The sequence below is a fragment of the Atta cephalotes genome, assembly GCF_000143395.1.
Source record: "Atta cephalotes unplaced genomic scaffold scaffold00059, whole genome shotgun sequence".
Classification (NCBI taxonomy): domain Eukaryota; kingdom Metazoa; phylum Arthropoda; class Insecta; order Hymenoptera; family Formicidae; genus Atta; species Atta cephalotes.
In genome coordinates this window covers 215,991-230,006 of record NW_012130123.1, presented here as the reverse complement: position 1 = coordinate 230,006, position 14,016 = coordinate 215,991, and the positions used below count along the sequence as shown (strand labels likewise).

The following is a 14,016-nucleotide window of genomic DNA, read 5'->3' as shown; positions in this document are numbered from 1 at the left end:
AGAGAGAGAGAGAGAAAGGAGAAGTTTTATAGTTATTTTCAAAAAAGTGCCAAAATCTTTGTGATGCATAAATTCTCCTTTGTATCCTGAATTCTTTTGTATAAAAAAAAAAATACGAATGGAATTTGCTAGGTCCATGTTTGGTATACGCGCATATATCGAATGTTTTCACAAAGCTTGAAAATACGCAGTAAAAATAGGCCTTTTTCTACGCATATTTTATCACATTTTACTTATATCCTGTGTACGAGTCTCAAAATATATGCACGGTAATTTGCATTATTTGTCAATATTATTTTATCGCATTGCGGCCGTTGCGCGAAATGGAATGAGCGATTGTGAGAAGACTGTTTCCTTGAGACCATCACTGTCCCACTTCGGACGAAATGTCACTTTGATAATCGCGGCGTCGTGTGAGTAAAATGGAGTAATTCTTTATTCTGTACAGACAGCTGGCCGACTGCATCGTGCCGTCACGTTTGTTGCAACGTGGGCGCTTCTTTTCGCAACTCACCGGTCACCGACAAGAGGAATCAGATTCCCAGTTTTACGGCGTGATTAACGATCTCAATTAATGTTTATTATTTATCTTTAAAGTTATTGTTCGATCAATGAGAACAGTTTGTGTTTATCAACACGCCAATTAACGTCCCACAAAACATGAAAAAATTATGCGGAGATATAAAATTATGTCATTAGCATTATTAACGTTTCACGATCGTTTGATTATTCCTCTGGAAATTTGCATACATATGCGGAAGGTGAGAATTACTTTATTTGCGCACAGATATAAGAATTATACAGATTATATAAATTATTGAATAAAGCGCTCGCGAAAATTTATGTTAAAGTATAAAGTTTTGTAAAAACGCGCTTGTTTTCATTTTTGTATGAAAAATAAAACATACATTATATTTATATAATTTATACAATTCTTGAAGATGTTTTTTCTTATGTATTATACATGCATATGTATATGTTTTTTTATATGCATTTTTTATATGCAATACAAACTTTTAAAATTTTTTATTTTTAAACTGAGATTATCTATTTTAATTTTAATTTTTTAAATGAAATTATCAATTTTGCACGAATAATTTTTCTTTGTAAAAATATTTGTGTATTGGTAGATTACAAATTAATTTTCCTTATTCATCTTTTAGTTATGTAGTAAACTGGATATAAATATTAAATCTACTCTCATGAATGCCAAAACAATGTTGTTCTAGCATATGCAAATATGTTATTCTTATTTATGTCTTCCGAATGAGTTGCATAATCTTTGCAAGCGTAAATAAAATCAAACACATTTAATGCCGTCCGGAGGAGAATCTCAAGGAACACTTACGGAAATACCAATCATTTACTTTTTCTATATTGAGAAAGCCAAGGGAAAGGTAAATGAACTGTCGAAGGACAAGATTAAAGGACATATACACCAGACATCCCTGAAAGAACATGGAGCAGTCCTTCAAAGTGATATGAAGGACGAGCGGTTTTTATCGCTGTTATTCGCTTATTATTCATATAAGAAGGAAAGAGGGAGATAGAAAAAAGGAGAGAGAGAGAGAGAGAGAGAGAAATCGATATTTAATTAGCTGGGTCTAGATCCCCTCAAGCGTTTTAACTTGTTAGAAAATTAATACCATAACTGATTATGTCATTATGCAGAAAGATTTGAGTGATCGCAATGGAATGAATGTATGGAATGTGCGTGCGTGCGTGCGTGCGTGCGTGCGTGCGTGCGTGTGTGCGTGTATGTGTGCGTGCGTGCGTGCGTGCGTGCGTGCGTGTGTGTGTGTGTGTGTGTGCGTGTGTGTGTGTGTGTGTGTGTGTGTGTGTGTGTTGTTGTGTGTATGTGTGTGAGAAAGAGCGAAAGAGGGAGAAGTGAATTGCTTATGGCTATTAATACATCTGTATATTGTTGCGTATTACATTGTTTATAACGAGGTCATCTCCGATTTGATTACAATCATTTTAGGAAAGCTGGATAATTCTCAGAGTACTAAGCCAAGCAGAACAACAAGTCATTATGATACTAAAATGATGTGAATATGATTCCAAAATGATTATTAAAAGTCATTTCTCAATCATTTCCAATTCATTTTAATATCATTTTGATGTTATCGTGATTTCTGCTTGGGAATCGGATATGACTGACAGAAATTTGGACCTGGCAACTTCAATTTGTCAATCGAAATTATATTTTTTATATTGTATCGCCTAGTGACGATACTATATTTTTTTTACACATGCTAACATAACTCCAAATAATAAAAATTTGGCAGATTGTCAATAAATTCTCTAACAAATTTTCGCTCTTAGAGATTGAAAAATCACTCCAAGCGAGAGTCAATTCTCCGAATAATTTTACTCTCCGAAAGCAAAAGATAAATATTAAATTTAGCCCTCCTACATTCAATCTTGATGAAATTAGACTCATTTGACGTATTTTTACACAAAACGAATATGGTAGAGAAAAGCGTCGCTCTGCCTCGCGAAGTGAGATATTAATTATTAAAGTTGACCTTTTAAGAAATTCACTTCTTGAAGGAATGGCGCAACTATCACTTTTCTTGGAGTGAAATTTCATTCCCAAAAATTTAGACTGTAAGCTTAGGATTTGTCGACAGTCTGTTGACATACTATATGCATCAGCTGGTGGAAGAAGCCAAGCAGGATTTGCGCACGCGGGCAATCGACAAAAGTTACAAATCCTGTTCGATTTTTGTCGCTAATCTAATGACACAATATACAACAGATTTTGTCATATTTTTGACTATTTTTTTGCCAACATGGTCAAATATTACAGACTTCACGTGAAATTTGTAGCTTTTCTGCCTTTAAAAATTGGTAGCATACATATTGATACTCTACTCACAAATTAGTTCTCGAAATTTTGTTTCTGCAGGCTTAGCCATTTGGAATGTAATCGAAAAATCTAAAAGAATTCAGTTGCATTAGTGTATATTAAACCGTTGTATACTGTACGCTGTGATTTAATCTGAGTGTGAAATGTAGATATTTCAAATTATAAAATACATATTTCATTTAACAGCACAATAAAATATATTGAAGATTTCGCGATTTAATCTGTTCCTATATTTATATTAAACACATATTTTTATCTCAATTTGTTTATAACGGCTTTAATGCATTAGTGCGCATTGTATTATATTGAATTTGCTATTAAATTTCTTGGTTACATTCCAAATAGCCAAGCCTGCAGAAACAGATTTTGATCAGAGTATGCTACCAATTTTTTTTTAGCAAAGTACCAATCAATTTCTAATGACAGAAAGGCAACAAATTTCATATAGAGTATATATATATATTTGACAACGTCGATAAACTATCAGAAATATGACGAAACCTGTTGATATGCTATACCAGTAGATTGGCGGCAGAAATGGAACAGGATTCTAGTTCTTGTTGATTGCGCACATAAATCTTGTTTAGTTCTTCTTATATTCTTTGTCATTCAGTACAGTCGAGAAGTTAGATAGATAAAATGATGTTACATTGCCAAATTCTGCGGTTTTTTCGAAAGAAAAAAAAAAAGATCGAAGTTTCAAAGTTATTCCCAAGGATTCCTAAGAAAGTTTTTTGATGTTTTTTTTTCAGACACAAGGACGACTAATTGGTTATTGATGAGCTCGCCTTTCCCCACGTTATTTATCTGCCTCAGCTATGTTTATGTTGTCAAGGTACTCGGACCAAAGCTCATGGAGAATCGGAAACCTTTCCAACTTAAAAACACCTTAGTATTCTATAACCTGTTCCAAGTGATCTTCTCTGCATGGCTCTTCTATGAGGTGAGACTTCGTCATCCGTTCCTCGCGATATCAATGCTCGATAAATTAGATGTTTGAAAAAAATGTTATCCGATGAATTTTTCAGGATACGTAAAAAAATCGAATAATTCTTGTTTTATTTCAGCCGTTCCTTGATTCACCGATTATTTTATTACTAGGAGCAAATATTTTGTCTTTATTATAATCTAACTTTTAGACTTTCAGAGAGAAAGAATCTTGCAACAAATACTTGGATAAATCAGATGTTAAAGAAATTTTGTCCGATAAATTTGGATTTCTATTTTTGTTCTCTTTATTTTATACCTGATTGTTTCATATAATTCGATAAAGAATCAGTTTAAAATCTTTGACATAATATCTGATAACATTAATTTACAGATTTTGAATAATTTTTAATACAAGAAAAGGAAACAACAATTTTTTTTAAGTATTTGGGACGTTAAGTTCGAATCTCCCATCAGAAAAATTCTATTAGGCCGAATTTTTAAAATATAGGCATGTCATTTTTAAGAAATGACATTTCTTTTCGAATAATTTGAGTGCGATAATGACGAGCAATGCATATGTTTCCATCAAGATTTGATAATAGTTGAGAAACGTTATCAGGATGAAAACATGCTTAGACGATTATTGCTGAACTATAATACATGAAACTGATGCAAAATCATAACAAAAAAAATTAAATTATATTTTGGAGAAAATGTTTTTTTTATATCTCAAAACCGAATTTAATGGAAATGTAAATACAAATTAAAAAGATTCTCGTTTATCAAATGAAAAAATTAAATAAAAAATTATTTTTTTATTTGATGGAAATATTTCGATGGCAGATTCGGAAATTAACATCGAAAATTATTCTAGAAATACAGCCTTTATATCCTTGTCCAAAACTAGTAATGAAAATTTTGTAAATTAGTGCAATGAATCTTAATTACCTGCGCATATTTTTGCTCTCTCTATTTATATTCGACTCAAAGATTCATTAGCTAATCTCACATCAGCTTTCGAACTTATCATCAAGCTCATAATCAGTTTGGTGGCACAGCGATATTCGTCGCGATACGGTCGAAAACGGATGATAACGGTCTGAGGAATACGGTACGCCGCTATTTACAGTTGCGCGATCTAACAATTCCATGATTTTACTGCAGTCATTGGAACGCAACATCCAGCGAAAAACTTTCTATCTTAACAGTTGCGATTATATTCGATTACATCGCCCGCAAACGAATACGTTTGTCATTGGTGCATTCCCCTGTTGACAATGAGTTTATATTTCGTGACTATGAAAAGAGAATAGCCAATGCTTTTAATCTCTAGAAACGAATGTTGCATTTTTGCATTTTATTTTAAAATTAAATTCGGGATCTGTGCAGATTAGTTATACTTAAAAGCTGAAGATGGGAATATATATAATATTGAGCATTAAAATATACTTGTAATTACTGGAAAAATTATGATCAATATACAGCTTTGGCTAAAAAATATTGGGCACTTATGTTTTTTTCATTTATTCTTTTACTCTATCTTTTACTCTATTTAATTTTCTTTACTTGTATTGTTACCTATTAAATTCTGGCATTATACATAAATTTAAAGGATTCTTGAAACAAAGAATAATTTACAGCAAATGTTATGAATCAATTTTTGAGCTAAAACTTTAAATAATAGTTAATAAGGATAATAATATTTTAATATTTTTTTATCAAAACATTGTATATTGAGAATATAGATATCAACAGATTCTTTACTTATAAATAATTTTTTAGCAAAAGTAATAAAAAAATTATTTTTTAATGACACGATAATGCTAGAAGGTCAAGAGTCCTTGATAATTATCGAAATTTACAAGTTTACGACGTCGAAGACTTTCATATATATATACTGATACAATATTTTAACATGCAATTAAATTTATTACACATATTTCAAACGAGTTTTTCTGTACCTGTCGCAACAAGAATTGAGCAACGAAAATATATTTGTAACTTCGTTTTCATATCACGGGAATGCGCCAATGGCAAAGATGTGCGAAGCACAATTTACGTTTCTTTCGCAATACAGTGTCTGATGGGCGGATGGTGGGACCACTATAGTTTCCGCTGCCAGCCGGTGGATTATTCCAACAGCCCCACCGCGATAAGGGTAAGTGTGCCTAATCGATCTAACTCTAGCCGGACCATTCAACGAGATTGCCTCCCAATTACTTCAACGAGACGACTATTGCAACAGAAATCACCGAACCGCATCGGGTCCGCCTGATATTACGGATATTCATCTATAAAACATATATTTTTGTAGATTGGCCGTTCCTTACTCGGAGCGGAGGCTTGCGACGGGGGCAAATATTCCTGGAGCTGTGCGATTTAGGTGTCCTAGAAGAGCTTATGCTTCCTTTTTGTCTAGTAGAGAGCCTGGCACGTTCCTCCAGTGCTACTCTTTTTCCGCTTCGATATCCGCTATCTCAACTCTCGATGAAAAAATCAAACACTGAGTGTTGAACATGTGTCGCATTCCCTTCGGGGAAGAATCGCAATTGTAAAATCGGGTTCTCCAGTCTTTATCGATTTATTCTTTGACCGAAGAAATACATTTTGTTCTTTTGCATTTCTTTCGCGAATAATTCCTTTTTATCCAGTTGCGACTTCTTTTCCCGTTGAAAGTACGAGGCGCGGCATCGCTCAACATTCTCGTACGAGAGTTCAACGCAAATATTTTATATAATATGCACAGAGAGTAATTGTTAAGCTTGTACGCAATATACATCTGCCATCATATGCCTATTTTTTTTATCTCTTTATTGACCGATGGCGAATGGCCTTTTTGGGCGAATGTGGTTGCAGATAGGGATATCCGGATGGCTGACTGGAGACTATTCTCTAAGATGTCAACCTGTAGACTACAGCGACAGACCCGAAGTGCTGAGGGTGGGTGAATTTTCGTGATTAACAGAATTATCCTTGCCATCTCTTTCTATTCGTATTTATAATGTTTATATCTAAAGCTGACCATATACGATGCATAATTTCTTGCATGATGGAGTTACATGCTGCTGTGCTTGTTCTAATGTTGATTCTATGACAAGAGTCGATAGTCGATAGTCCTAAGTCTTATTGGTGAAATTGACTAATAACTAACTTGTATAGTCAGGGTCTATAAGGTTGCAATACTTTTTTTTAATAGATTTCCATTAAGCGATTGGTTCTTATTTATGGATCGACAAATAAGAATTAATCGTTCGATAAGGCTGCATTCCGAAACATTGAAAAAAGTGTTGCAACCTTTTAGGCCTTTACTATACAACTAACGCTGATTAACTAACTTCGATTAAGACTTCCTACATTGTAGAATCAGTATAATGCATACTAAACATCTTCATTCATTGAGCGAAGCATATTAGCATCCTATGTGATATGGTTGCAGTATGATGTGGTGCATTATTTCTGGTTTCCTTGCACGCGCTAATCAAAACATTAAGAAATAGTCACGTGATTGATTAATATCAAGCATAGATCAGAGGGATACGTTCTGAAGATACGTTCTACACGTAATGTATTTTAATATTTTATCTTTCTTTATTATTTAGTGAACAAGGACATGCTTTTCATGCGTAATTCGGTAACGCACCCTAAATTAAAGTTATTATCTTTTTCTCCGTTGTTCTCTTCTTTAGTTTGTGACTCGTATGTACAATAGATTAATTCGACCAATTGATTAAATTAATTGATTGATTGATTGATTGATTCGGCCAATTTTTATACGTCGCTAGGCAACTGAGCCATCAAGAGTGCTACCTTCATGTAAATTTTTATTTATTTATACTTTTACTTTTGCATATTTATGCAGCTCTTTAAGCAGCGAATCATGAATTGGTCAAAATGCAAAGAAATAAACATGAAAATCATGCATTGTGTACGGATAGCTTTAGGAAATGCTTTATAAAACTGATCAATAAATTCATAATTTGATCGAATGAGAAAGATGTAATTTTTATGATCTCATTGAATGATTCACGTTGAATTGATGTTATATGATGTTATACTTCACATAATTCTTAGAATATTTTTCCATTTTAATTAATTAATTATTGGTTAGTTAAAAGTATATTAATGATTGTTATTATTGAAACAAAATATTCTAAGAATTTGTGATCTTTTCTCGTGACTGGTTCTGTACGCAATAATACGTGTATATATCCATATGCTAAGAAAAGGACCAAAGTAGTTAGTAGAATTGCAAACATAGAGTTCAAGCGATAGAACAACTCTAACTGTAGTTAGTAGCCTATGTGATTAACATTGTTTAACATATGCTATACGTCATTACGTCAAGCGATAACGACCATAAATTACATAGACTTTCATTTACGCACAATTGCGCCGCATTAATTTCATTGCACCTATACATACTGTGACACACTCTATCAGTGACGATTTTCACAGATTCCTCGTGTTCTCGAATACATTACCGGTGTGTGTTGTTGCGAAATGTTTTTAATATGCATTTCTATGAAAACTGATTTTTTAAAATCACTTAATAAATGTGTTTATTTTTTTATCTGTTATCCTCTTTATGTTAACGAGATAATTATTTACTTGGGTCGTTTACTTTTATAAATTGCTATATATATATATATATATTCTTTCTTTCTTCCTTCGTCTTTCTTTCTTTTTTGTCGTCTTTATGTTTTAATGAAACTAATTTTAATTTATTTGTAATTATAATATGTAAAGAAGTATTTAAAATCGTCTAAGTGTGTAATAAAAATCAAAGGCAAGAATCCTGATCTTCAACAGGAATGTAAAAAAAAAATATAGAAGCCTCTCATGTTTGAGGATAAAAAAACGTTGCGAATAAAACCAAAGAAAATTTCATGCATAAAATTGATCCAATTAAGAAGTGATAAAAAAGCTTTTCCTAATCGATGTTTCGAAATCGCAGATGGTCCACGCAAGCTGGTGGTATTACTTCTCGAAATTTACAGAATTCATGGACACGGTACGTAAAGTGATCTAAATGTAATTCCCTCTTACCGGCATGTGTGATTTACTCTACGGGGCTAATCGTGCGCATTTTCTTCCAGATCTTTTTCGTGTTAAGAAAGAAGAATAACCACGTATCCACGCTGCATGTGATCCATCATGGTTGCATGCCCATGTCGGTCTGGTTCGGTGTCAAGTTCACACCAGGTAAGTAGAAAATTTTTTATGCAATTCCTTTATTCATTTGTTGCAAAAACTCAGCTGATTTTGCAAAACTAATTTGTGTCAATGTCGCAAAAACGATCCTTCCTCGGCATCTAAAAGCTTTCCTTATACATATATATGGGTCGAAAACGAATATATTGTCACGAAAACGGATAACGACTAGTTTTTTTTTAGAAACTGCAAAAATTTGTTTATCTTTTACATACATATTATCATTTTAGAGCTCACATTTGGAATTTAAATTTATGTGCTTTTTAATAAGAAACTAGTTTTCGGGAAATCGATAATATAATTGTTTTTACTAAATCGCAGACTTGTGTTATTCGTTTTCATAAAAAAACAATATGCTAATTTTTTTTTCATAAGAAAACTATGCTAATTTAGCAATTAATTTGCTAAAAGATGCACTTGGATTATCGAATAAACTACTTGGACGTAATTTAACCTCAACTCTCATTTTAGAGTCTTAATTTATATATTTGGGTCCAAGTCATTTACGGGATTTTTGGCTTTCTATAATTATTACAAATGAAGATTTCATTCAATGGAAATTTTTCTTTTTAATGAAATACCAGAATATGTAGAATCGAAATATCAAAATATAAAAAGGTTTTGATAATAATTAAAAAGTTATGCAAAAAAAATACTAAAGAACAATTTATTATTAAAAGAGTGCAAAAATCAACTTTTTTTTTAAAGTCATATTTTTATAAAAAGAATACAAGTAAAAGTAAGTAGTGTTTTGAAAAGAGGAAAACATGAATTAAAAAAAACAAATACGTTATATTGATTCATTTCAAAACGTATAATTATTTGCGCAATTGAGTGGAGGCATTTTTATACACGTTCGGAAAAATAATATCGGAAAAATAATATCGGAGGTGCGTCGGATATTTTCTTCTTTAAAAAAGAAAAAATGCAATGAAAATATTTTATATTAAATTTCTAATGATTTCGACATTATTTATTCACGACTTTATAACTCCGAGAAAATAGAGCGATCGTTTCACCAAGATGCCTCTCTTGTGCTTTTTTTGACAATGAATATATGTTTAATTATAAGAAGAGAGAGACAATGAATACAGCACTAATAAAGAGACACTCTCTAAAAACGAATTTTCACTTTTGGCAAAAATCTGACGAATTTACATTTGACGGGTCAAAATCACAAGCCAAACTTTTATTGCATCACAATTAGCGTCAAGACAATAATGAAACAATTGCATTACGATCGCCAGAGAAAGATTTTTTCAAATTTTTTTTACTCACTTTAACTCTGCAATATAAACACAAAAATAGCGGCCGATTTTCATCCGAGTCCAAAAGCCCACTCATGTAGTTGAAGCAATACTATATACTTTTGATGATTCACATCTTTTTTGAATTATTCACAAATAATTTTGAGAGTGCAGTATTTGTTGCTATTTTTAAGTAAAGAACTTTGATGTTTAAAAACGAATAAATTACGAATACAATTTCGTATTAATTTCTGTTGATGGTCATTCTTTCAGGCGGCCACTCGACTTTCTTCGGTTTATTGAACACCTTCGTCCACATCGTGATGTACATGTATTATCTTCTGGCAGCGATGGGTCCAAAGGTGCAGCCATTCCTCTGGTGGAAGAAGTACTTGACCGCTTTCCAGATGCTGCAATTCATCGCCATCATGGTTCACGCCTTCCAATTGCTCTTCATCGAGTGCAATTATCCAAAAGCATTCGTCTGGTGGATCGGTCTGCACGCCGTGATGTTCTTCTTCTTGTTCAGGGAGTTCTACCAGCAAAGTTACCAAGAAAGTAAACCCAGGAAATCAAATGGGGCGACGATATCGAACGGCGTCGCTAAGGATAATCATCAATCAAAGGGCAAGCATGCGAATGGCGTCACAAATGGTGTCGCGAACGGCGCCGTCAACGGTTTCGCAAACGGCTCCTCGCCCAGGAGAAGGGATGCTGCCGATTATTACGTGAAAGGCGAAAGCCTAGCGACGGAGCTCAACCTCCGAAAACCGTTCGCAATGAAAGTCGAGTGACCCTCGAGCGAGCACACAGCCTAGTCGATCTTCTCTCGCTACGACGTTGTTTTTCTTTTTCTTCCGCGGGATCGCCGAAAGATTAATGGGTCTTCTTCCTCTTGTCTCTTTCTTTATCTTTAATTTGTTGTATTATCTAAATATAAAGAGTTGAAGACCCTGCCGAGATCGATGCATCTATCGAAAAAGAAAGAGTACAAAATTACGTTGCACGTATTCGGCTCGCGGTATATAGCATACGTATACAGCATACGTTGACGTACTTCATCAACGATACGATATTTCACTAGCGCGATGGTTTTCCAGCTAGATCCGGACAGTCGCGTGCGACTATAATCCGGCGACTGACACAGAAGGATGCTTAGGCGGATTGTATCCTGATGCTCCCGCATGGACGGGCTGTGGAAAAATGAATAGTTTTTAAATCGGGTTTTACGAAACATTTAGATATAAATAATTGTGCGTTTTTAGCGATCTTAACGATAATTTATGCTACTTGCCAAGTAAATGATTCTCATTAGGTGACTAGTTTGCGAATTAATTTTGCATGATTCAGATCACAATTGTAGAAAAAAAAGTTTTGAAAAGTTTTGATGTAGATCAAATTGCACAATATAATCTCCATACATCTTCGAAAAGATGACCTTTACACAACATACTGTGTAGATTATCCTTCTCTGGCTTGCTTTTAATGATAGTCGTGTTTATCGTGAATTATCAGCAGTCTATTGCTTCGGCAAAATCATGAATAATTAGATGGAAGATAGAGGAAGAACCGGTTTAAATTATAAATAAAAAGAATTATTTATTCCTGAGTATTCGGTGATTCTGTGGCGAGGAAATCACCGCGTCGACATTCCTTATGGGTTAATTTGCAGCAATTGGAAATTATCATTCTTTATTCTGTTTTCATGACGCGATACAAAAAATGTTTCATCAGGTCTGATAAAAATAAACTCAGTCAAGGTTTCACGATCACACGTTCCTAATCTCTCGAAAATTCGCTAGCTAACAGCATGACCTTAGTATTACATAAAGAGATTATGCGGATGTATATAACGATAAATTACAATAGCAATTTGGCGCGATGTTACGCAATTAACCGAGAAATCTTTTGCATTTCGATGACTCGCTACTTAGAAACACACATGGAACCGATGACCTTAGCTGATCGAGTCGCGATCAAGATTTCTTAATTATGTAAAAACGCGAAAGGACATTCAAAAGCGAAGAACAGATGAAAATCATAAACTTTAACGATTAAACGTTTCATAAAATCACGCATGTTATTGTCAATATTTATTATGATTCTTTAAGAAAAGATAAGTTTTATAATTGTAATTAATGATTTTATATTATTTTATTATTATATAGAAAATCTGCATTCTATGATTACATAGAAAATCGAAAATTTTGAAATTGGCTCGCTCCAATGAAACAGTGATTCATAGTAGGTTCTTTTCGACTTAAGTAATCTTTTAAGATGCCAATACCGCTCTATGACCGATATTTATAGTCGATTATATTTGAGACTATCTTAAATACAATCTTAAGATGTCATAATTAGAGAGCTCTATTAGCATTAAGACATTACTTAAGATGGTCTTAAAATAAGAACGAACTATGAATAGCGATCTAGTTTATTCTAATTGATTTGCAGAAGTACTATCGACTTGACTGTTCAAGTCTCAGGGCGATATTTATATTCCATCCTTATTTTAAGTAATGTCTTAAGATGCTAATATGGCTTTTTGATAGTTTATGATTGTACTTAAGACGATCTTAAATATAAGATCCAACTATGAATATTGCTCTCAAACATTCATTCATTAGCGGGAGTAGAAAGGATACGATTGCGCCAATGTGCCTTTTGAAAATAGGCGTGCCTTTTGCTCAATACTTAAAGCTCAAAAGCATCGGTTAGAAATGCCAGTAACCGACTTCTGTGATCGTGCATACGTCGACTCGCGAGAGGGACTCTCGACATCCCCTTTCCTTTGCGCGCTCAGCAGCCGCCACGCCGATGTCCTGTCCCGGCGTCGCAACGCTTTCCACATTGTGGATGTGCCAATGCTCGTCGCGGATGCTCGTTGTCTCGGTTGTACTATTTAACGTGCGCGGGAAGCATGCGAGGATTTCGCGTTCGTGATCGTTAGCTCCTTCAGTTGAAAAGGGTTGAATATTGCGAATCTCCTTCCGCTCGATAGCTGAGCTGTTTCTGAAAAAAATTCGGATTAATGGATTTAAATGAACATTGTCATTATTCGGTATCGGATAAGATTGCGATTGTCAAAGTTTAAAATGAAATAAAAAAAAATGAACGAATTAAAAAGGATTAGTAGATACTTGCAAAATTAGATTATCTCGAGTATATATTAAGAAGATTCAGAAATTGTAGTTTCGCGAAATTTTTTTGATTCGCCTATTTCTTAAACGTAAAATTACAGACGAAGAAAAATACGTAGATAAGGCCTATTGTTTAACTCTGCTTACTCTGTTTACTAGTTATTGTATTGTGTATCAGGTTTTTGCGTTCTTCCCGAAGCTGAAATCGATTAAAACCGCGACAATCATTAAGCTACCTATCTCGCTCGCTTCGCGCGCGTCTTGTATGTAATACATAGCGTCTTGTACATAGGTAGGCTAGTTTTATATACTACTAAAGAGAAGTCCGAAGAGTGCAACGGTCGTGTCACACTTCGAGACAATTAAAAATTAAAAAAAATGATTCAAGTTCAGGGGCTAATTTATATAAATCACATTGCGCGCGCGCGCGCGCGCGCACACACAACACACACACACACACACACACACACACACACACACACACACACACACACACACATATATATATATATATATATATATGAGGAGAAGTACGTTAGTTATTCGACACTAAGTTAAGGTAGACTATAGTACTTACGTTCGTACGGACGGTACCGTTAACCGTACTAAAGTAAAA

General features: G+C 33.8%; 1 protein-coding gene across 1 annotated transcript in view; it reads left to right on the top strand.

Moving 5' to 3' along the window:
* Nucleotides 1-11,054, top strand: part of LOC105623563 (elongation of very long chain fatty acids protein AAEL008004) — a 48,330-nt gene extending 37,276 nt beyond the window's left edge. Inside the window, exons 3-7 of the mRNA XM_012204952.1 lie at nucleotides 3,625-3,815; nucleotides 6,659-6,742; nucleotides 8,757-8,813; nucleotides 8,899-9,004; nucleotides 10,534-11,054. Of these exons, the coding sequence (XP_012060342.1) occupies nucleotides 3,625-3,815; nucleotides 6,659-6,742; nucleotides 8,757-8,813; nucleotides 8,899-9,004; nucleotides 10,534-11,054 (959 nt within the window). The remainder of the gene's footprint in view (nucleotides 1-3,624; nucleotides 3,816-6,658; nucleotides 6,743-8,756; nucleotides 8,814-8,898; nucleotides 9,005-10,533) is intronic.
* The last annotated feature ends 2,962 nt before the right edge of the window (nucleotides 11,055-14,016 follow it).